Source organism: Coenobita brevimanus, chromosome 81, assembly GCF_032717465.1.
Source record: "Coenobita brevimanus isolate Jiangsu-jjx chromosome 81, ASM3271746v2, whole genome shotgun sequence".
NCBI lineage: Eukaryota > Metazoa > Arthropoda > Malacostraca > Decapoda > Coenobitidae > Coenobita > Coenobita brevimanus.
In genome coordinates, this window is record NC_137034.1 from 17,649,362 (window position 1) to 17,676,085 (window position 26,724).

Genomic DNA, 26,724 nt, shown 5'->3' on the forward strand with positions numbered 1-26,724 from the left:
ACCACCACCACCCTAGACACCACCGCAACCCCTGACACCACCACCACCCCTGACAACAACTGACACTACAACCTCCCCTGACACCACCACCACTTCTAACTTGACAACCCCTGACACCACCACCACCCCTGACACCACCGCAACCCCTGACACCACCACCACCCCTGACAACAACTGACACTACAACCTCCCCTGACACCATCACCACTTCTAACTTGACAACCCCTGACACCACCACCACCCCTGACATGACAACAACTGACACTTCAACCTCCCTTGACACCACCACCACTTCTATCATGACAACCCCTGACACCACCACCACCTCTGACACCACCACCACCCCTGACACCACCACCACTTCTAACATGACAACCCCTGACACCACCACCATCCCTGACACCACCACCATCACCCCTAACATGACAACAATCCACCACCCATGACACCACCACCACTTCTAACGTGACAACCCCTGACACCACCACCATCCCTGACACCACCACCATCACCTCTGACATGACAACAACTGACACTACAACCTCCCCTGACACCACCACCACTTCTAACTTGACAACCCCTAACACCAACATCACCCCTGACATGACAACAACTGATACTACAGCCTCCCCTGACACCACCACCACTTCTAACATGACAACCCTTGACGCCACCACCACCTCTGACACCACCACCATCACCCTTGACATGACAATAACTGACACAACAACCTCCCCTGACACAACCATCACTTCTAACATGACAACCCCTGACACCACCACCACCCCTGACACCACCACCACTTCTAACATGACAACCCCTGACGCCACGACCACCCCTGACACCACCACCACCCCTGACACCACCACCATCACCCTTGACATGACAATAACTGACACTACAACCTCCCCTGACACCACCACCACTTCTAACTTGATAACCCCTGACACCATCACCACCCCTGACACCTCCACCACCCCTGACACCACTCTTATATACCCTTGTTATATTCTAAAACATATTGCTTTTGATCATAATCTTGTTGACCTTAGTAGTTGTTATTTTATTACACAAAAACATTCGGCTGAACATGTACAACATGGACAAACATCAGTCAGGCCAAGTTTCATCTAATTTATGGACAACGGAACATTTTAATGAAAATACGTAGATCCCGGCAACATAAATATCTGAACACTTTTAAAGATCACATTATCAATCATATTTTCTGGAGATAAATTGGCTTAGAGACAAATTTTAGTCACCAAACATTATGACATTGTAAATTGCGTCATGTATGTTATATAACTAGGAACACAGTTTCTATTATAATATAGCTGAGAAAATTTACCCCTCGGAAAAGGTGTTCTATGGGTATTATTTTAGATACGTTATGATGATTTCTTTCAGTTCAGAGATGACACCTTAGTAGATAAATAACAGCTTCTAGTAATTTTTTCTACGTGGTGAAAATATTAGTTTAATTCTTACATTCGCCAATAGAGCTCTTTCTGCTTCGATGAAATGTTATGTACAAGTGGAGTTAATGGGTATTTCAGAAGGATCTAAGTTGTCACATTGATTCAACAGAGTTTAATGGGATTAATGATTGCAGCTGTGAACCTACAGTAGTGTACCGCAGGCCGTAATTACTTTTTCCTTCAGTCCACCATTTTCCTTTTGGGGGATAGGGAGGGAATTGAGGGACATTTGTAAAACTTGTCCCTGGAGCCGCCCCATTACATATGTGCCACCACGTGATTGCTTCTCTCTCCCGCACTGCAACTGTATAAACTATCCAGCCGAGTAGTTGTCTGTACACCGGCTGGAATACAATCCACGATTATCTAATATTAAGCTCCTCGTGTGCTATGACACTAGAGGTGGACACAAGATTGTTACAAGTATTTACAGAACAGTGACCCCTATGGATGCAAGGAGGTACTGAGGGGAATAGAGGGAAAGAAAGGTGGAAACTATCAAAAGCAAAATGAGGAAAGGCAGGAGGGAGGAGGGTGAACACTTACGTAATCAGAAAGAAGGGAGGAAGAGAGAGGACCTAAACCAGAAAGCCGAGGAAGGGGAAGAGATACGGTTAGGTAAACGGGAGAGTGTAAGATTATGTAAGGGAAAATGGGGAAAATAAAAAGGAATGAAATAGAAAAAAATAAACATGAATATGGGAGAGGAGAGGAGAGAAGAATGATAAGTTCTGTGAAGGAAGACACGCTGGGAAGAGGAAGGAAGGGAGGAACATGTATGGGGAAAAAAATGAAGGAGAGGAGGGAAAGATGTCAACATGTAGTAGGCGGAAGTCCGGAAGAGAAAAGTTGCAGAAGAATTAAAACAAAGAGACATCCAAGGTATGGGACATTAAGCATTTTCTTAGTTTTCATCATCATCATCATCATCATCAGTATTTTCCACTGGGTAATCAACAAAAGGATGACGTTACTCGTTCGTAATTAGCACCCTGAAACGTTTGACGAAAAGCCCTGAAACATTGCCATGATGTGTTTTAAGAATCGTGAATTATATTATACGTATCATTTCTCAAACAAAATAGTGTCTTCGGCACGAATATTAAGTAATATTTCCCATGTTCATCCTTGAGTAAAAGTTCGCCACACTTCTCCATCGTCTGTGACAATGGAAGATGTTACTTGAGCTATTTTACGTTAGGACAATATGAAGCACACAACAGCATTTGATCCGTCGGCTGCGACAAGGGAAGATGTTACTTGAACTACTTTTATGTGAGGGCAATATTAAGCACATAAAACAGTATGAATTGGTAGGATACTCTCCGCCGTTTGGTGCGGATTGAGAAATACGGGAGTAAACTCGATGCTGCACAGGACTCGGGGGGGAAACTTTTGCTGATATCTGTACATACACTGAAATGGATGGGTGGACATCGCTTAGCCCTATTATCATCCAGCTTACGATCAACAGTAATTCTTTTATATCATCCAGGTTACGGTTAACAATAACTCTTTTATATCATCCACCTTACGGGCAACAACAATTCTTTTATATCATCTAGCTTTCGGGCAACAATAATTATTTACATCACGCTTACGGTTAACAATATGTCTCTCAATGACTGTTCATGGATGGTTCTGTTTAGTGATTTTTTTTTTTTTTTTTTAAGGTGCTGAGCTGAACTTGATATTAAAATTCTCTGATATACATATTATTTGTTTACGGCAGCATACTGTACATTACAACTTTAATCTGTTTGACTGTCTGAAAAACAGCCAAACTTGTCTTTTTCTTTTTTTTTTCCGTTTAAAAAGGCTCCATCATGCTTGCGCATAACTGAGGCACTCCACGCTGTTCAACTTCTATCAGTCTCTGTTCAGTCCCTTATCCCTGAAGTCACATTTTATGACCTCGTCCTGGGTCTTTTTCGGTCTGCCTTTCGCAACTCTACACCCAACGTTCACGCATCACACCCTCTCCATTCAGTTGTCATCCTCCATCCTCCACTCTCTTGGTCTAAGATAACGCCTTTATTATATAAGTTTTTTGTAAGCTGAAGGAAATCCATTAGTGGTAACAAAACACATATACTTAAAAAGAAGCTCTATAATGTGCTGGCGGGGTTAATGGATGCTTCTAATTTCGTCACTGAGAAAGAATTTTAAAGTGGAATAAAATCGATTGACGGTGACTGGATCATACCGTAAACTAACTTACCCCTTCTGAGAGTCATAGACAAGAAGCGGCGAAAAGGCATGGCAAACTCTTTCCCGGCAGTCATTTTAGTGCTGATGTATAAGCACAACTGGATATCTAGTCTAATATTTCACATATCAGATTTGGCGTAAATCGGGTGAAAATTTACGATTTTATGTCCATATGAAATTTTTGGCCCGACTCACCTGACAGTGATCTCCCTACCGCTAATTGAAGGGTGATCCCCCTGATGTAATGAGTTATGTTATAGGATGCAAATTTGAAAGATGCACCTTTAGGTTTTGGTTTCATGTCGATATGGCTAATCTGAAAGGAGTTATGGAGGAAAAGAAAATAATAATTTTTTTACCTTTATTTTTACCTGTAACTGATCCGGAAGGGCTCGGGGACGGGTATTGTTTTCACTCGGTTTGTCTGTTTGTCTGTCTGTCTCTTAACAACTTTACGCGAAAAGTGCTGATGTAATTTTGACTAAGATCACATGGATGATGGCTGTGACCTTCAGATCATCTGTTTAAATTGTGGGTGAAATTGGACCCAGGTCCAGCTATAGGCCCCAAAAATGTAAAATAAAATAAACAGTAATGGCTTTGGCATGAATAAGTCCGAGCATATGTCGTTAAATATAAGCCGATGGCATTAAAAGGAAGCTAAGGAGGAAAAGATGCTGCTGAAAGAGTCCACGCAAATTGTTCTAATACTTTGACTTGTCTCTCCAAGCTAAAGGTAATAGTCTGACGTTAGTAGGATTGGAAGAAAGATGTCGTGCTGGAGCAGCTATAAAAGTGTCTACCGTAGTAATAGTAGTAGTAGTAGTAATAATTACAATAAACAACAACAACAACAATGATAATAATAATAATAATAATAATAAATAATGACATCAGTGTGTTACTGGGGTAAAGGAGTCTGCATCTAACCCCTTCACTAGGAATGATCTCTCTTAGTATAAATAATACCATCTGACTAGCAAATAAATGAATAAAAGTAGGAACTATACTGCTCCTAAGTCAGTAGAGATGATGGGCTGTATTCTTGTCCGTTAAGGAAGCCCCCTAACACCTCGTCCTTAAGATATTTATTTTTGAATGTGGCTTGTAAATATCCTTCTACACCTTATCTATGCAGAGTATGACCATTATTGTATAACAAAGGAATTTATATAACAAAGAAGAGGACATTAAGGTGTATGCCAAATAAACTGCTTAGGAAGAGGTTTTAGGGAGCTTCCTTAGCTGACAAGAATGCAGGCCAATGTCTGATCTCTCCACATGGGATCTCTCCTATGCTGAATAAAATCGTCTGGTATAAGCAAGAACAAATTAAGAAATTATCATCACACTGAATCAAATAAGAATACGTCATTGCACTGAAACGGTTAGGAACACACACACACACACACACACACACACACACACACACACACACACACACACACACATATCCATACACCTAACTTGCTGGAGTTTCATATAAACATTTCTGAAGCGCTGTTCACAAGGGTATTAAATTCCTAGGGCGTTTTCTCTACATAAACAAGAAACAGAAACGTTCTTGTGCGTGTGAGTGTGGTTGTGTTTGTGTTTATGTCCTACTCCTTGACAGTGTGTGTGTGTGTGTGTGTGTGTGTGTGTGTGTGTGTGTGTGTGTGTGTGTGTGTTCAGTTATTTTCATGCACTGTATTCTCATTTATTAAAACATTGCGTACTCCCTCTCCATATTCTAGTTTCAGGTTCAACAAATTGTAAAAGCTTAAAAAAATTAGCACAGTTCTACCACCTGCTTGGTATACGGCCCGATAATAGGCAACCCTACCCCAAGGCATCATCTTTATGGCGGCACCAAAATCATATGAATTAAATAAAAAAATACGTATGTTGGCTGGGTATAAATAAGAAGGTCTTTATTCTCGACTTTGTTCATCCTGAGCTTCTGCCGCACGTGCGGGGGAAGGAGGGCAAACCCAGTCACTCACTAACTCACTTGGTCACTTAACCTTTGTGAAGGACGTGTTTATTACCGGGTAAGGAGGGAATGTTGAGGAAAGGAGGGTACAGGTGGTGTGTCTGGTGTGTGTCTGGGGCGTGTCTGAGGCACGTGTAATTTGCTTCTAGTTAACCACTACCTGTGTCGTGCCGTAATAGCCGTAAATGACACAAACGGGCAGGGCAGAGCATTGGACAGTTAACCATACTGGAAAAGCTTGTGAGTTTGATGGGTGGCATTTAAGGAATCAATCACTAGCAACTTATTTCTTTAACGATACTTTAACCCACGGCGTCCCGTCGACGTACTTCCACGTCCTCACGTTTTGTCACTGCCAATCCCGTCAACGTACTTCAACGTCCTGCAATTGCAAGGTTCATAATTTCCTCAATTTTCAAAATTCGCGCGAGATTTTCGATTCGCCCACGTACCCAAGCCTCCCCTACCTGCCGCCAGGCGGGCAGCGTCCTAGACCCCGCGTGACCTGCGCTCGCCCTTGTCTCGGTCACTCACCTGCTAGCAGTGACCCAGGTCAGACATGGCGCGGAAAGGTCTCTCAGACGAGGAAATCGCATCCGTCCTGGAAGCCTTCACTGGAGACAGTGATTCTCCACTCGATGATGATGTGGTGGATCGTGATTACGTGCAGCCAGAGGAAGAAATAAGTAGCATTGATGAGGAGGTCCCTTCGCCCCGAAAAACGCGGTATGTGACATACCGTAAGGCAAGGGAAGGCCAGCCTGCTCCCCAACCCCATGCACAGCTATCTCTCCATCCCGAATCTGATGAGGATGAGGATGAGGACGATGAGGATGACGGAGGCTTAAGACGTGATATCGCCGCGTGGTTGGGAAAAGAGAAAATATCACCACGAGGATCAGAAGGTGGGGCGAGACGACACATAAAGTATGGTCAAAGTACTTTGTCTGGGGAAGTAGCAAGTGGTGTGGTGGGATTGCTGGGAGAAAGGGAAAGTGTTGTGGCGGCAGCGCAGGGTGAAAGTGAGAGTGGTGTGGGGGTAGTGCGGGGTGAAGGGGCCAGTGGTGTGAGGGAGGCAGCACGAGCACGTGGTGCTCGTAGGCCTAGGGGAGACGAGGTTGAGTCACTCCCCAGCACTTCTTTCACCCCTGAATATTCCCAAACTTCCTCCCCACAGCCCCAGGATGTGGGGAAAGGAAAGAAAGGGAAGGGAAAGGGTAAAGGAAAAGGGAGAGGGAAGAGAAGTGCGAGTGATGAGAGGCGCCGCTCTCCACCTCCCCAACCTCCCCCACCACCCTCACCTCCCCACCCTGACGAAGGGGACGATGGTGACGTGGCTGGAGACGGTGGTGTCACGTGGAACTGGGAAGATGGGAGTAATTTTACTCCCATCATTCACCCTTTCACTGAGGAGTGGCGGTCAGGTTGCACGGCTCCAGGTGTAAATGCAGGTTCGTCACAGGTGGATTTTTTCAACTTGTTCTTTGGTGAGGCGTTTGTGGGGTGCATAGTTGAACAAACTAATATTTTTTCACAATCACAGCGCCGTGAAAGTGAACGTTTGGGAACCATGAGCAGGCATTCCCAACAGTATGACTATCCCGTGACTATTTCAGAGATGTTCCTATTTTTGGCCCTGGTTATCTTGATGGGTGTGGTGAGGAAAAACCAAATTCCTGCCCACTGGACAACTGACCCAATCATCCTCACACCTTTCTTTGGAAAGGTGATGAGTCGTAACCGATTTCAGTATATTCTCGGCCGCCTCCACTTTTTTGATGCAGAAGATCCAGCCAATGCAAATAACACCGATAAAATGAGGAGAATTAGGCTGGTATTTGATCATTTACGGGAAATGTTCCGCTCCTCATTTTATCCCTACAGAGACCTCGTCATAGACGAGTCTTGTGGAGAGGCAATATTTTCTTTAGGCAGTACATACCCAGCAAGAGACACCGTTTCGGGTTCAAGATCTTTGTTATGTGTGACTGTAAGACTGGTTATGTGCAAGACATAGTCTTGTACACGGGCGCACAGACAGATATAATAGAAGATCGGAGTATAGGACTCTCTGGGGCCGTGGTGAAGACAATGATAGAAGAGTACCTTCATCGTGGTCATGTGTTGTACCTGGACAACTGGTACACTAGCCCTCTTCCCGCTAGGTTCCTCCACCAACACGACACCAGAGTCTGTGGTACAGTCAAGAGAATCCGTCGCCATATGGTCAAGATAGGGAGGAAACTTGACAAGAACGAGGTGGTTTTCTTCCAGGCCAATAACATCCTTGCAACCCTGTGGAACCACAACAGGGAAGTTTGCCTCCTATCAACTGTTCACAGCCCCCTGATGCACCGCACAGACTCCGTGGATCACCGTAGCGAGAGGAGGAGCAACGTATGGAAACCAGAGTCTGTACTTACCTATAATCTGAACATGAGGCAAGTTGATCAGTCAGACTCGATGATTTCAAGTGTTGACTGTGCCAGGACCACGATGAAGTGGTACAAGAAACTCTTTTTCCACTTGCTCGACATCACGGTCCTGAACGCCCACTACCTGCACGCAATGACCACCGGAGTATCCAAGACCTTTGAGGGGTTTGTGAGGGAGCTGGCACGTGAAATAATCGCCAAGCATGCCCAGGACAGACCCACACACTGCACCCGCACCCCCATGGCTGCTCAGACTCCCCTACGTCTTGCAGGACGCCACTATCCCAGCGCAATCCCTTCCGAACCAAACCGTCGTAAACCCCAGTGTCGCTGCCATGTATGTAGGCACTCGGCAGTCAGACCATCCACTCAGAGAAAAGACACAAGATACGAGTGTGTCGAGTGCAATGTTGCGTTGTGCCTTCAGCCTTGTTTCAAGGAGTATCATAATTTCCTACACTACTGAAACTGTGTGGGAAGGCGAAATGACGCTCATGATAATGGTAAGGCCAGTCAGTAGGTGCTAAGTCAAATATAAAGTTGAAACGGGTGTTATTTTTTCAGAAAAGTAATGTATAAGTTGAGAATTAGTGTAAGTGGAAAGAATTGTTATCAAAACTACACCCACTGTGTAAATCTGGTCAGTAAATATGTGATAGCAAGGAAATAAAGTGGAAACAGGTGTAATGTTAGCATGAATAAAACGTATAAGTTGAACAATAGTGTAAGTTGTAATAATTAATGTCACGAGTACACCCACATTCTGGTCAGTAAGTATGTGATAGGAATTATATACAGTGGAAGATGTTGTAATGTTAGTAGTAAGGTATTTTATAAGTTGAATACTAGTGTAAGATGAAACAAATGATATCGCGATAACACTCCCTGTGTAAGTACGCGCAAATATGACGCTCAGTTCCATCGTAAGTTCAGAAATTATGTGACATCAATTATATCAAGTGTAAACATGTGCAATGTTAGTGGAGAATTATTATATAAGTACAAAAATAGGTTGTAAGTTGAAATAGTTGTCATAGCGACTTCACCGTGTGTGTTATTATGCGCTATTATTACGCTATATATTTACCTAAGGCCTGAAATAATCTCAAAACAGTTCTATAAAGTTGAAAAGTGTATAATAATATTAGAAAAGTATTATGTAAGTAGAAAAAGCACAATACAAGTTGAAACAACAGTCACAGCAAGTTCACTCACTACTTAAATAAGCGCTAACATTACGCTAAATGTTATCAAAAGGCCTGTGAATACGTAAAAACAGTTCAATAAAATGTAAAATGGTATAATGTTATTGTAGAAGTATTATGTAAGTAAAAAAAATTATATGTAGCATGATTTTAGAATGTTAGCGATTCATCGTGACCAAGTTGGCCGATTTTGCTCGTTTTGCACGATGGTACAATGCTTATTTCTGCTCAATTTTTGTATAAAATCCAATATACTCTTTTATCACATGTTTTCATGTTTGTAATAAATTCATTTCTACTTACTTTCATTGGTTTCCCAGACTTATAATACCATAGAAAACGTTTGAGGCTCAGACCGCTTAGGGAGAACACGGGGCTAGGTGGGACCAAGGCATACCTGGTTAAGCTAATTAGGGACCCCAGGGACCAATTTCTTTGCCACCGACCATTGTTTCTGACCAAAAGCGAAAGTTTAAGCAAAAAAAAAAAGAGGTCGAAAAATGGTCGGGATTGGGGGGTACCAGTGGTCGAAAAGTGGTCGGGACGGGGCAGGTTAAGGATGTGTGCGACCATCAAAAGCATCATGTGTTAACTTTCAGATATTCTAGTTTTATTTTCATGAGCATAGTAAAATCATCTGACGTTACCCAAAACAGACCAAAAAGTGGGTATTGACAACCAAAGAGTTAAGGGATAGAGATCGTTTTATGCCCTAGTGCCGTTACACGATAAAAAAGAAAAAAAAACACGTTCGTCTCTTTGGAATATATATATATATATATATATATATATATATATATATATATATATATATATATATATATATATATACACACAGTATATATGTCTATAACCCGAAGCCCTATTCCCGCAAAGGGTGGCCGCAGACAAAACGCCTCCAACTCGCTCTGTCACCCACCATTTGACTACCCTCCCCCCAACTCACCCCCCCTCCCTCATATACCTCTCAACTCCATCCCTCCACCTCATCCTTGGTCTACCTCTCCATCTCCCTCCCTCCACCTCACTTACATACACCCTCTTAGTCGGTCTTTCATTCTCCATTCTCTTCACATGTCCAAACCACCTCAGTGTATTTCTCCTAATCTTCTCAACCACATCCACATCCACCCCACAGCATTCCTTCACTTCTTCATTCGTCAACCTGTTCCTCCACGTCATTCCACATGCTCCTCTCAAGTAACTCATTTCCACTGCTCTCACTCTTGACTGGTTCCCCTCTTGCAAGGTCCACGCCTCGCTTCCATACGTCAGGGCAGGGATCACAATACTATCATGCAGTGACTTCTTAACTTCCACACTCACCTCCCTATTTCTCATCACTGCGTTCAGTGTACCAACAACCTTCCGTCCCTGCTGTACCCTTTGATGCACTTCATCCCCCAAAGTTCCATCCTTACTCATCACACAACCCAAGTACTTGAATGCACTCACATTCTCCATATCCTCACCATCCAGCCTCACTGCACACTCTGTGACTTCATTCCTCTCAAACACCAGAACTTTACTTTAGTTTACATTAACTTTCAGATTCCTCCTCCTACACACTGTCCCAGATTCATTCACCAAACCTTGCAACTCCCATTCATCTTCACTCAGCAATACTGTATCATCAGCAAACAGCAACACCGGAAGCTTCCAAATCTCACCCTCATTCATTAAAGCCAGCCCCACATCCACCACCCTACCTTGCATCTCCTTTACAACTCCATCCATGTATATATTAAACGGCCATGGAGACATCACACAACCCTGTTTCAGTCCCACATTGAGATCAAAGAACTGTAGCACCAGTCGAGCAGGGCAGTACCACCGAGGTGGATAGAAAGCTGATGACAGGGAGTGCTGGAGCTCCCATTTCATCAGCCCTCAGGACTAGTTCCTGACCATCCCTCTTTGCTGAACTTTTTCAGTGTCTCAGTTACACAGAGAGTAGGCCAGCATGCTCTCCAGTACAAATTTCTCTAACTATCTACACCAAACTACATGCACAGTACACACTACACTTCCCTTACCAAAATGTAAAAAATTATGGCTTCTCTTCACCAAGACTCAGAGTCCCCAGGGGGGGGGGAACATAAATGCCCCCACCATCCGCCCCTCTCCCGGTGATGACTCGAGGTGCCTGGAACCACTGTCTGACTCACTTCTTCTTCATTTCTGCAACATTCGCGGCTTTTCCTCCAACTTTCGCTCTGTTGAGCACCACCTCTCCTCCTCTAAACCTCACCTTCTTTTTCTAACTGAGACTCAGCTGTCTGAGGCAACTGACAGCAAACCCTTTTCTGTATCCTCCTACTTTCTGTATATTCATTTCAAAGCTAAAGGTGGCTGTTGTGTATATATACGCAATGACTTATCTTGCTCTCGTGTTCCTGAATTCGATTCTTCTGAATTCTCTACACTCTGGCTTCGGCTTTCCTGTCATTCACTGACTAAATATATCTGTGCTGTTTACTTATCCCCTAATTCTACTGACTATCAAAAATTCTTTGACTATCTTACTTCTATGATGAGAACACATTCTATCCATTTCTCCTTTCTCAGAAATCTCCATTCTAGGAGATTTCAATGTTCACCACCACCTTTAGCTCTCCTCTCCTTTCACTGATCCACCTGGTGAACAAGCCTACATCATTTCTATCCTTAATGACCTAGAGCAGCTTGTACAGCACCCTACCCATATCCCTGACCGCCTTGGAGAGAGCTCCAACATACTTGACCTCTTCCTCACAACTAATCCTTCTGCTTACTCTGTTAATCTTTTCTCTCCGTTGGGCTCCTCCGATCACAACCTTATCATCTTAACCTGTCCTATCACTCCGGTATGGCCTGTGGACCCTCCAGGGAAACGTCATCTGTGGCATTTTGGAGCCGGGGACTGGGAGGCCCTCAAGCAGTAGTTCTTTGATTTTCCCTGGAATGATTATTGCTTCCATGGCCGTGAGCCATCTGAGTGTGCCTTGCGCATTACGGAGGTTATTCTCTCGGGCATGGAAGCATACATTCCTTTCTCATATCCTTTGACTAATGCAAGAAAGCCTTGGTTTAATCACGCTTGTTCTAATGCTGTCCGCAACAAGGAGAGGGCCTACAAAAGGTACCGGAGCCAACCCACCACTGAATCATCTTTACGTTTCTGCCTGGAATCGTGCTAAGTCTGTTCTTCGCTCTGCTAAATATAATTTCATCCATACTAAATGCTCTCAACTCTCCAACTCGAATTCTTCCCGCTCCTTTTGGCACCTTGCCAAAAACCTTTCTAACAACTTTACCTCATCATCCTTCCCTCCTCTTTTCTACTCTGATGGTTCTGTAGCTATTTCTTCTACTGATAAAGCAGATCTCTTCACATAGTCTTTCTCCTCCAATTTCACCTTAGACGATTCCGGTGCTGTTCCTCCATCACTTCCCCCCTCTGATTTCCTCATGGCTGACATTAAAATTTCTTCAGCTGATGTATTTTCTGCCATCACTGGCCTCAGTACTAACAAGGCATATGGGCCTGATGGGGTCCCTCCTGTTGTTCTCAAGAACTGTGCTTCTGTGCTTACATCCTGCCTAGTCAAACTCTTTCGCCTTTGTCTGTCAACTTGTACCTTTCCTTCTTGCTGGAAGTTTGCTCTCATTCAGCCAGTCCCATAGAAGGGTGACCACTCCCAACCCTCCAACTATGGTCCAATTGCTTTAACGTCCTGTATTTCAAAAGTTTTCGAGTCAATTCTTAATAGAAAAATTTTAAGGCATCTTTCCTATCGCAACCTTCTTTCCGATCATCAGTACGGGTTCCGTCAGGGACGCTCTACTAGCGATCTTCTCACCTACCTTTCAGACTCCAGGTCATCCTCCTTTCGGGAGTTTGGCGAAAGCTTTGCCATTGTACTTGGCATCTCAAAGGCTTTCGATCGAGTCTGGCATAAATTTTTAATTTCCAAACTGCCCTCCTACGTTCTCTATCCTTCTATCTGTGCCTTCATCGCTAGCTTCCTTTCTGGTTGTTCTATAGCCGCTGTTGTAGACGGCCATCGTTCTTCTCCTAGATCAATCAACAGCGGTGTTCCTCAGGGCTCTGTCCTATCACCAACTCTCTTCCTTTTATTCATCAATGATCTTCTAAGCTGTACATCTAACCCTATCCACTCATACGCTGATGACTCCACCCTTCACCTTTCCATTCGGTTCCCGCAACGCCCATCTCAGCAGTTACTTCAACAGGGAAGGGATGAGGCTATGGCACACCTAATGTCTGACTTGGCTCGTATCTCTGACTGGGGTAAAAATAATATGGTTGTTTTTAATGCATCTAAGACTCAGTTCTTACACCTATCAACCCGACAAAATCTTCCACAGGTATACCCACTAATGTTTAATAATATTCACCTTAATCCTGCGTCATCCTTGAACATGCTTCGGGTTTCATTTACTCGGGACTTATCTTGAAAAGATCATATTACATCTCTTGTAAAATCTGCTTCCAAAAGATTGGGTGTGCTAAACCGACTCCGCTCTTTCTTTTACCCCTGCACAATTGTTGACTCTATACAGGGGTTTTATCTGCCCCTGTGTGGAGTACAACTCTCATGTGTGGGGAGGCTCCCCACATACAGCTCTTCTCAATAGGGTGGAGTCGATGGCTTTTTGTCTCATTAACTCTCCTCCTCTTACTGGCTCCCTTCAACCTCTGTCTCTTCGCTGTGCTGTTGCATCTTTATCTCTTTTCTATCGCTACTTTAATGGACACTGCTCCTCAGAACTGTCTGCTTCCATTCCTCCACCTCTATGATGGGCGCGTAGCACCCGTCTGGCAGCAAACTCTCATCCCTTTTCTGTCCAACTCTTTAGTGCAAGAGTTAACGGTTACTCCCAGTCTTTCATTTATGCAACAGGTCAACTCTGGAACTGTCTCCCTCTGTCTGTATTTCCTGCTGCCTATGATCTCCAGTTATTCAAACGCAGTGTGTCCAGGCGTCTCAAAATGATCGGATCTAGAATTTGGCTCTCTATTGTATTTTGTTTTTCTCTTGGAGGGAACTGTTAATGCGGGCTCATGGCCTTTGGTTCCTTCTTCCTCGCATAAAAAAAAAAAAAATCCACTCTCACCGTAGCCCTAGCTCCCTCGTACATACTCTTCACAGCACTCAACAATTTCCTCTCCACTCCAAATATTCTTAATACCTTCCACATACCTTGCCTATCTATTCTGTAATAAGCTGTCTCCAAGTCTATGAAGGCAGCATACACTTTCCTTCCCTTCTCTAGATACTTCCCCATTAAACATCTTAGAACAGAACAAATATCTGATCTACACACCCTTTTCCCTTCCTAAATCCCCCTTGTTCTTCTGCAACTAACTCCTCTGTCATATGCCTAACCCTATCAATGAGTATTCTACCATATATTTTACCAGTCACACTAAGAAGGCAAATACCCCTATGGTTACCACATACTTCTCTCTCCCCTTTTTCTTTGTAAAAAGGAACAATTATACCTGATTTCCAGTCCTCTGGAACCCTTCCCTCTTCTCAAGCCAATCTACACAACTTCCATATCCACTCCACAACAATCTTACCCCCATACCTAAGCATTTCACCACACACTTCATCAATTCCTGGGGCCTTTCCCAACTTAATCTTCTTCATCGCTTCCACTACTTCCACCCTACTGATCTCCTTCTCCCTCCTCTCATCTCTTCTTCTCCCAGCCATTCCCCAACCACTTATACTCGCACTGTTCTCAATCTCTACATTCAACAAATCCTCAAAGTGCTCCTTCCATCTCCTCAATTTCTCTCTCTTCTCCACCAGCAATCTATTATTCCTATCTTTCACTCCCCTACTACTTTCCCTTTCATACTGCCTTACTTTATTTACCTTCTTCCAAAACAATTTCTTACTCTCCCTCCATTTCACACTCAGATTCCTCCCAAACTCTCCATCCACTTTCTTCTTACTCTTCTTCACCAGTCTCTGAACCTCCCTTCTCCTGCTCACATATACCTCTCTCTTCTCTCTCTCTCATCTTCTCCCCTACCTCTACTCACTAACCATTCGCTATATGCCTTCTTCTTTTGTTCAACGTTCGTTTCACCTCATCATTCCACCATGCTGTCCCTTGCACACCCTTGCATCTCCTCCTCACTCCACAAACCGCCTCACATGCTGCGCCTATCTCTTCCGTGAATATCTTACATACGTCTTCCACCCCTTCCATCTGCTCTAGCTTATACCTTCCCAATCTTTCTTCCACTATGCTCTTATACTCTGTCATTTTCTCACTATCTTGCAATTTCTCCACTCTTCTCACAGGAGCTGCGTCCTCCTGTGTTCCCCTTCGTCTCCTCAACCACTTTCTTTGCAGCTCTACCTTGGCCATCACTAAGTGATGGTCCGAGACTCCATTCCCCCACCCTCTCCACACTCTTGCATCCAACACTTGTCTTCTCATTCGCTCATCGACACACACCTAGTGTATCATTGCCTTTCGCTCAACAAGTTCACCATCCATCCTCCTCATTACTATCCATGTATACTGGTGGATCATCTTATGACGAAAGTAGGTGTTGGCTATTGCCAATCCCTTCCAAGCACAGATGTCCACGAAAGCACTTCCATTCCCATCTATTTCAGCTGGCACACCCCACTGACCAACCACTCCATCCACTAGTACATTCCCAACTTTGCCATTCATGTCTCCAATCAACAGCACTCTCTCGCTCCTCTCAAACTTGTCCATACACGCTACTACTCTCGCCCAAAACTCATCTTTCACTCTTGCCACTCAGTCTTCTGTCGGGGGATACACACATACAATCGCCCACGCTTGTATACCTACTTTCATCCTCACCCATACAATCCTTGCACCCACTGTTCCATACTCTCTTATATTCTCCTTCCACTTCTTGCTTATCATCAGACATACTCCCTCTCTTGCCTTCTCATTCTCACTGACTCCCGCACATATACCTAAACCATATTTCCATTCTCTCACCCTTTCACCTTCCCATATAGTTTCAGTCAATCCACATATATCCACTTTTGCATCCTCAAGCACCTGAACAATCTCTCTCTCTTTCACTTCATCATTCACTCCTCTCACATTCCACTTTCCCACTCTAGGAATGTCCTTTGTCCGTTCCTTAGTCGTCAACGTATGGTCCGTCCGGGTCCGAGGCGCTTTATTCGCTTTTTTAGTTAGTTCTTCTTACGGGGTGGGGCACTAACCCACCACCAACCCATTTAGTCGCCTCGTACGACAAGCAGGGATACTGGGGGAGTATTCTTGAAACCCCCCTACCCCCAGGGGGTATATATATATATATATATATATATGCAGATCATAAGACATCCATCCATCTGGAGCCTTTGATCATTAGATCACAAAGCATCTAACCTTTCTTTTCTTGTTTTTCACCTTGTAATACGAGTATACCCCCATAAAGACTAACAGTATTACATTTTGTTTTCATTTACTAATCTTTCCTCCATGGCTTCTGCTCTTGCTTTATTTTTCCGATTTCTCTTTCTTCATCTTGACTAAGCATATCTCGACTCATATTATTGTGGAAGTAGGAAGCCCCACTGTACTTTTTCCTTACTATTACTGTTGCTGCTTATGGGTATAGATGACGTTCCGAGACTGTCTTGTATGTTACTTACTCAATGTTTCTTGAGATATGTACAACCTACATAAAAGAGTATATGCAGATGCATTATGTAGATATTGTATTAGATGTTCTAGGGAGCCAAGAAACCACACGATAATATGACCGTTTGCTTTATTAGTTTACTCTTCCCATCTATCTTAAGGTGCTGGGTAGGGACGCCTTCACGCAGTGGCACTGATATAACCGGGCGACTCTTCTTCCCGGTTATGCAGATATCTTCAACTTCCTTCCTGTTTGAGGAGAGAAAACTGTTTTGTACACAGGAAAAATCATCCAATATATTACCAAATGCCGGGAATCGAACCCGGGACTCTCAGGTGAGAGCCAGGCAGCATACCATTACACCACGACCAAGTAAAAGTTTATCTCACATTGTCACTATCTTGTAACCAACGTCCCTCCGCCCCCAGCTGTGGGCCTGAAGAAGATGAGACTTGTCGAACTGGATGGATTCCTCCCTGTCTCCCAGAAGTAAGATGGTGGGCTTCAGGTAAAGGGTCAGTTCAGCCTACAGTCCACCGTCTTCATTTAGAGATAAGCCTTGAGTCACAAAAGCACACCTTGACTTCATTCGTTTGTTTTTCATAAATGTTTTTGGTTGTTTTGTCCACTTCACCACGAGTCTTCCAGGATAAGCTTAATCTCTTCTCTCTGACGACGCAGCCGTTTAAATAGTTCTTGCTACCTTGATACCATTCTTCTTTACCTTTGGTGAGACTTATCGAACTGGAAGGGTAAACTACAGTCTTAGTTAAACTTTTCACTACTTGATGTCATTGTATTATAATTACAAATCATAATAGATAGATAGATAAATAGATAGATATACAGCCCTATGCGAGCCTGGGAAAAGGAAATGAGCTTGCAAATTACACTGAGGAAAGCTGACGACAGCGGCCAGTAAGGAGATGATGCAGTTAGTTGTCAGCAAACCACCCGAGAACAAAGCCCTGGTGACCATACACACACATACACACATACTCACACACAGGCTTCTTAAACTTTCCATCCACGAGAAACACACGTGATACGTCTCCTGTTTCACCAGAATTTAGGAAAGAGGGCTCAGAAGGAGACAAGCCTTAGAACAGGCAGGTCAGAAAAAGAAAGGGCTTAGCAACTTGAGAGAGAGAGAGAGAAGGAGCCAGAGCGAGACAGAGAGATAGCTAGCGGGACTCTATACTCCGCTCTGTGTGAGAAACTTGTTAATATTTCCAAGACAAATAAAAATAGCCCCATACTATTCTTTACCTCTCCTGTCACTACATGACAAATGGGAAGCTACTCCAAGATATAAAAACCGCTCGTCTACAAGTCTAATATATATATATATATATATATATATATATAACTCAACCACAAAGGAACCACAAAGTATTTTATGACAGTCATTTTATGACATTTGGTAGCAGCGAACGTATACGAATCTCGTCTACGAATCAACATTGAATCCCTACAAAATATCAAGATTGAAAACAAAAAGAATACCTCTCACAACCAACAACACAACCAGCTCGTGACAGTATTCCCTCCACCCAGCCCCCTCCGTCTCCCCGATCATCATGCTGATGCAGAGGAGAAGACATCACACAAAGCCTTGCAAGTAGTTTAACAAAATATTGATACGATCTTGCAACTTCTACGACGAACCAGCGAATCTACGGACATCGTCTCCGAATTAAAAGCAAATTTCTACAAAAGCAGGCGAAACTCTACAAGATTAGCTTCAGTTCTACAGTGATTCCTACAAAATACAGCCTGCAAAACAACTCTATAATCTTCACGTAACTTCAAGCAACAACAAGAAGAATATAAAACAAAGCAAGTAAAGAAGAGGAAAGACCGAAGCAACAAGCACACTAGCCCCCACCACTCTCTCCCGCTTATGCTGACCCAGAGGTCAAGACACGCAGCAAAACACCAAGTCCATATTCACAACTCATCTTACTCACCCGTCTTCACTCAAGTTACTCATCGCTACATTTTCACTCACCACAGCTACCAGTGTGGGAAGCCGACGTCACCATGTCCTGAGATGACATCACAACGCGAGTCTGCCATACCAAGCAACGTGTGACTGACACCAGGCACTTCTCACCCACTACTCATTACTCATTATTCACATAGCTCCTACTCATACTCATTTATTTTCACAGTTAAGTTGGAAATTCGACGTTCTATGCTGAGGTTTGCCTGGGACAGCCGTTAACCACCACAAGCACCAGGCCATGGAATTTCCTGAGTAATATCGTCCATCAACACACCACTAGAATTATCAAGAGATCTTCAATCAAACCTGTATTTTTCTTCCGAGATCGACTTTTGTATCGACACACCTCTACGATCTGTATCAAGTGGGTAAAATTATACTTGCTCATTTCTTCTAAGTGCTAAAATTAGCTATATTCAACTTATTTACTCATCTATTTTGCTAGGACATAAATAAACAAGAGGCGTATTTCATAACACCATATCTTAATGACAGGAATATTTTCGCCACCCCCCATGTTAATACCAGATGACACACAATTTGCCACAACAACAGATTCACAATTAAGAGAGCCTCAAGGCAACACACCAGATAACACACAAATTGCCACAACATCAGACTCACAATTAAGAGAGCCTCAAGGCAGCCCACCCCTTGTACAACCATCAACACACACTAAATATCGAGAAACAAATACGGCAGTTTCAGATGATAAGTGGGAAACCACCTCTGACGTAGGAAGTGCGGACTTTGCCGCTGCCTTGCACACGTATGCCAGTACACTTAACAGGGTTCACCGGTCCGGTCGTACATATTCCACTATTCCCTCACACAACGATAAACACGTCCAAGTTGAATTAACAGGGCAATCAGTGAAAATGGATCAAGAAACAAATACCGCTGATCTAACAACCACACCTCACGTGTTTGTGTATCACGAGGATAAAACTGCCCCAAAATTCTCTGGCACAGACAAAGATCGCATTGATGTCATTTCATTAGTCAGTCAGTGCGAACAAATGTTCATCAAGCGCCACATACTAGATGAACAAGAGAAAATTGCTATTTTTTCATCTTGCATAAGCCAGGAAAGATGTCCAGCAAGCAATTTATTGCGCTCAGATAAGCTCCATCGTGCTAGGACATATGATGAATTTAAAACTGAATTTCTGAAGAAATTTCCTGGAGGTATGAACCTCTTGCCAGGTATAATTCCAGAATTACATAAAATTGTAGATCTTGTAAGGGAGCACACTACAAACCATGTGCTTAGTGAAATAACTGCTGATGTCTCCACAATCAAGAGAACTTTGTTAGCTACATTGGAGAATTCTAATTGGATAACAGATGATGGAATGATGTCCCTAGACCTCGTCGTGGACATCATTGGTTATGTAGCTGCCTTGTGTAAATTACCTGATAGGACCCTTAAGATCGCCAAGACGATCGCGTACACCCCAGGAATGTGCTTGCTAGACTTAATGAACGAGGTAGAGATGCAGTGCAGTAAAGCAGGTGTGGTCGACACACATGCACATTCTGGTAGAATCAGGGTACCTGAGACAGTATCAGCTGTGAAAACATCTACACCGACCCCAAACAGAGAACAAGATCAATCACGACCAGAAATGAGGCAGCCCAAACAAACAAAAACGCCTAGACCTCGTTCCCAGACGCCTTCCTACAGGCAGTTTCATAAGTTTTCGCGCAGCCCGAGCAGGTCTCGCGCCATAAACAACACTTCTTATGGGAAATCACCTCGTAGGTCACAGTCAAGGGATAGGTCCATTCTATGTCATTATTGTGCAAAACCAGGACACACAAGGTATGAATGCTTTATCAAGGCAAAAGAGGACAAACAAAAGACACAAGGATTTGGTCCTTACTGTAGGCATCATAGATACCAAGGGCACTGGACTAGTGATTGCAAAACAGTAGAAAAAATTGTGTCTATGTTCACATCGGGGGAAGACCAGGTCATGACAAAAAACGAACAAACGTAAAGAAGAACAAGGCTAAACTTCACATAGGAGGCATGTTGGGAAATGAGTGTATCTTGATACCAGCTGTATGTGAGGATCAAAATGTTTCCTTATTTTTAGATACAGGTTCTCCAGTGAACTTAATAACACATGAAGAACTAAATAGAATTCTTAAAAATAAAAAGTAGGTAACTTTTCTGGATGAAGCTGATTTAGATTTATACACAGTAGATGGACAAGAGATTACAGTGAAGGGTATGATAAGATTAAATCTCAGTTTCACAGAAACTACAAGACCATTCTCTGCATTTTTCTATATCGTTGAAAACTTAGCAATTAAAGCTCATATGTTACTGGGCTTAAGATCCATGAGAGCTGAGAACATAACTATACTCCCTCAAATGAATGGAATAGACTTTGATAATGAATTCATAGAGGAAATAACTTCAGAGCCCTCACCGATTGGTAGAAGAGAGCCAAAAAGAATTGGTAATATTAAAGGCTTAAACAAACATACACAAACAGATGCGTGTATAGATCCACTCCCACCAACAACCCCATCCTCCAGAATTAGTGACCCAGATAACAGTACTGATTTATCAATTTTTCCAGCCCATCTCACTAATGATTTAGTTATACCACCTAATTCATACATGAAGGTTACCATAAAGAGCAAATTACGGAATAGTACTGTTCTTGTCTTAGAAGAATTATGTAAAGTAAAGGGATTGTCAGTAGAAAACGCATTATGTCATACGAACGACGAAGGGCAAACTCAGATATTCATAATTAATCACATGAATGGGGAAGTTCAGTTGAAAAAGGGAACTTGCATAGTTAATATTGAAAAATGTCCCGCCCTGGTGAAGGAAATAGTTATAGCTGGAGTAACAAGTGAGATAAAATCTATGGATAGAGAAAGAATAAAAGAGAATTTAATTCACTCAGGTGAATTTGATGAAGAAAATGATTTGTTAACCCTGCTGGAAACACACAGGGACACCGTAGCACTGCCCGGAGAACAATTAGGGTGTACTAACTTGATTAATCACATGATTAATGTGCACCCAGAAACACCACCAATTTTCGTACCAGCTTACCGCATACCACACTCCCAACGTACACTTGCAAATCAGTATGTCGATGAAATGTTAAAACTTGGAATTATTGAGCCTTCAGTCTCCCCATGGAATGCCCCCCTATTCTTCGTGCCCAAACGAAATGGAGAAATGCGTGCGGTAGTAGATTACCGTAAACTAAATAATCACACAATACCAGACAGATTTCCCATGCCATTGCTAAGCGATGTTCTACAGAATATTGGTCCTGAGAATAATATATTCTCGACCATCGATCTCCTAAACGGCTACTATCAGATTCCGGTATCTAAGGAGTCACGTAAATACACTGCCTTTTCAACAAACAGAGGCCATTATCAATATACAAGAATGCCAATGGGACTGAGGACAGCCCCAGGCACATTCCAGCATCTTATGAATTACGTATTGTCCGGAATTTTAGAACAAGGAATATTTGTTTATCTTGATATAATCGCAACGAAGAATATTAAGGATCATCTCAGGAAATTAGACTTACTCTTACAAAAGCTTATTGATGCTGGATTAAAAATTAAACTTTCTAAATGCAAATTTTGCTTTAAGGAAATAAATTTCTTAGCCCACAAATTAAGTTCTGATGGTATTCACACCACTGATGACAAAATACAGGCAGTGAGAGATTTTCCTGAACCCACTACGACTGACGAAGTTAGACAATTTTTAGGTCTGGCTGGGTACTATAGGTCATTCGTACCACAGTTCTCTCATATAGCCTTTCCTCTATTCCAACTACTCAAAAAAGATGCTGTATTCCAATGGGAAGAAGAACAAAAAAGGGCATTTAACACTCTAAAAATTAAACTAACAAAAGCACCTTGTTTAGCATATCCGGATTACACAAAATCATTTCTTATTTGTACAGACGCATCAGTTAAAGGATTAGGGGCTGTACTGATGCAGGAAGATAAAAGAGGAAAGAATCAACCAATTGCATTTGCCAGCAGACAAACAAGAGGTGCGGAAAAAAATTATTGCACTACAGACTTAGAGGCACTTGCAGTGGTTTTTGCATTACAAAAGTTTCGAGATTTGGTATATGGTTACGAAATCCACTTATTCACCGACCATAAACCACTGGTGGGTATGTTTAAAGAAAAACTCCTTTCTGGGAGGAGAGCAAGGTGGAAGTGTACAGTTGAAAACTACAATGTACAAATTCATTATATACAAGGTAAAATGAACATAGTAGCTGACGCATTATCTAGGAACCCGAACACAATTCAGGTCGTGGCGTTAGATCTCAAAGGAAATATCCCAAACCACGAGGATATCGCAAAGGCACAAAGACTTGACCCAATATGGTCTAAAGTAATATACAAGTTAGAAAGTGGAGATGACATACAATTACCCAAACTGCATGTCCCACTTGAACAATTCACAATGGTCAATAATACATTATACAAAATTAACTCTAAACAACCAAAACGCCAAAGAAATACTAACCAGTTGGTAGTACCTAATGACATGATACCCCAAGTATTACGATTGATACACGACAGCCCACATGCAGGACATCCTGGAAAGGATAAGACATTCAACCAAGCCCAACTATTATATTACTGGCCTTCATTACGAAAAGATATAAACAATCATATAGACAGATGCGAATCATGTGCAAAACACAAAGGATACCCAATCACATCTGCACCGATGAGTAATTACCTTGTACCACATCAACCATGGGACGTTGTTGCTGTTGATTTACTCAAGATGCCATTATCATACAATAATAACCTATACTTATTCGTTGCAACGGATCATTTTTCCCGTTATGTCATTTTAGCTCCAATTAAAGATAAGACAGCAGAGACAGTAGCAAAGGCAATAACAGATAATGTAATATGTCGCTTTACTACCCCAAAGGTATTAATAAGTGATAATGGAGGAGAATTTAATTCTGAGATCTTACAAGAAATATGTAAACAATACAACATCAAAAAGGTTAACGTTTTGGCCTATCACCCAGCATCGAATGGGTTGGTAGAGAGACAAAATAAAAAGGTATTAGATGTGCTACGACACATTCTCAGTGAAAATTATGCAAGCTGGGATGATTGGATTCCCAGAGTAGAGGCCTCAATTAATGGGTCTATAAATAAATCCATCGGTGACACACCACATTTCATTATATATGGCACAGATAAAAAATTACCATATGAGCTCCTAGAAGGTGACAGCATGCCTATATACAATTACGATGATTACTATAAACTCCGTTTACGTGAATTCCAGGACATTCACAAAAGAGTCAAAAAACAATTAACGATGTCCAAGGAAGAAATGACGGAGGCATTTAACAAGAAGGCAAAAGATTCACCTATCAGCTTAGGAGACATTGTTTACGGTGTCATTCATACGAGAGACAATAAATTATCCCCAAAATTTGAGGGCCCATAAAGAGTAATTAACATAAAAGCAAACAAAGTTTTAATAAAGTCACTTTCAAGTGGCGAGGAGAAACAAGTTCATATTGACCATTTAAAACGAGTTTCAAGGGAATTATCACGTAATTATTCAGCCTCGGATACAACCGAACAGGTGAACGTACCTCAAGAAACCAAGCAAGAACACAACAATGATTACGAAAAGAAATTAAGGTCATATACCAAACAATCGAACATAGGTGCAACTGTTCCAATAAAATCTACAGTACATCATTTACGAGAATTAAATATCGATTTAAACTCCTTCTATAAATGAAATAACAATCAACCGTAACGCACATCATCACTATCATCGACCACAGCATTATAGGAAATTAATAGATTTTTTTTTTCAGTAGGTTACGATGAAGGGACTTATGCTATGGATTCTCCTCTACATAGCAAGAGGATATGCGCACTTAGACCCCATACATATAGTACGACAAGGATGCCTCATAGCTCCAACGGCCACGACTACAATCGTTAAGGACGTCATGAGTACTGAAATAAGTCTAGATTACTTGTATGACTTACCTACTTATCTAGACAGACTTGTGACGCCGATGCGAACTCTGAACTTCATGATAGGAAATTATGTTTCACAAGCACATAACACCAAGGAAGTGAATGAGATGGTGAAGTTAGCGAAATGGAAACTAGAACAGGCGAAGTCAACTATGCTCGTCATGATCCAAGATCTCCCATCTTATGGAACGGAGGTACTGAGCGACAGGAACAACATCACACGTACTCGCCAAAAGCGCGGTTTGTTCGACCTGGGCGGCGCAGTTCTTGGGAACATCTTTGGATTGGCTACAGAGGATGACCTTAAAGAAATAAACAACAAATTTAATAAGATAGCTCAGGTACTAACATACCAAGATAAATTCATCACAGGACAGAACTCAGCAATGAAGACAATTGTGAAAAATCTGAAACAAGCTGATAACGTAGCTCTCGAGAGTGTAGATAAAATAAATGAATTAGAGGGAAACGTTACTCTTTTCCAGCACTTCTCCATCATCACAGAACATATTGACACGATTCTACTACAATTAGAGAACACTAGAGATCGTTTCAGGGCACTTATGCAAGGAATTTCGAATGCTGGTGATGGCAAGATCACAATTGACTTACTCCCAGTTCATGAGCTACGTCAGATAGTTAGTCAGGGCATACATAAACATAAATTGAAGCCGTTGTTCCGCAGTAGGGAATTTATGCAATACTACCCATATTTAGAAGCAACACTAACACCAACATCAGTGGTAGTTCATGTACCATTCATCACTGAAGACCTGTTCACAGTATACCAAATACACCCCTTCCCCTATAAAAATAACAACACTTTGGTCATCATCAACATCAACACAGACACCGAACTCATCATGGTCTCCAAGAGACGGGACACTGTCACTTTCGCAACTGAGTCAACGATTGAACGAAAGTGCCGCACATCCTTACATGCTGTTCATCTTTGTCCTGCGTACATTTTCACGTTTCAGCCTACTGATACAGTCCCTTGTGAAATGGCTATCATCAGAAATGACAATATTCATCATCATTGCAACTTCACTTTTGCTCCAGATAAACTTGTACACCATCAACGCATTGGACACTAACAGTTTTTTTATTTCCCTCATAACACATCAGTTTACATAGTCTGTCCAGATATACCACCATCTCATACATCAGCATCAGGATTATACATAGCACCAGACTACTGTGCGGTATTTACACCAGCCATGTCTACTTTATCCACCATCAATCACTACGCCATTCTCAATCATACACACAAACATTTCCACCCACTGCCTGATATGAACTTAAACATGAGCACAAGTATTAAGCTGACTTCACCTAAGTTTGAAACTATGCAGCTGATCAATGAAACAATGAAGCCCTGGGAAGATTTGAGTTTGAGTATGTTCAACCCATATTATGTGTATAGCCCAGCACCTACTGTCTTTATAATCGTCTGCATTGTAGCTGCAGTACTGCTGTTCGCAATGCACAGAATGCATGCGAGAATTGCTAATTTGGAGTCATTATTTAGTGGGGGGAGAGTTAACATCAAAGTTAACCACCCTGAATGAAGTGTATATATTTTGTATATAGTATTAAATATATATATATATATATATATATATATATATATATATATATATATATATATATATATATATATATATATATATATATATATAATACAAAGAAGAA

At 42.2% G+C, this 26,724-nt stretch overlaps 1 protein-coding gene across 1 annotated transcript in view; it reads left to right on the forward strand.

Moving 5' to 3' along the window:
• Window positions 1-248: 248 nt before the first annotated feature.
• Window positions 249-26,724, forward strand: part of LOC145409496 (uncharacterized) — a 41,874-nt gene continuing 15,398 nt past the window's right edge. Inside the window, exons 1-2 of the mRNA XM_080279887.1 lie at window positions 249-392; window positions 448-1,003. Coding sequence (XP_080136013.1) covers window positions 249-392; window positions 448-1,003 — 700 coding nt within the window. The remainder of the gene's footprint in view (window positions 393-447; window positions 1,004-26,724) is intronic.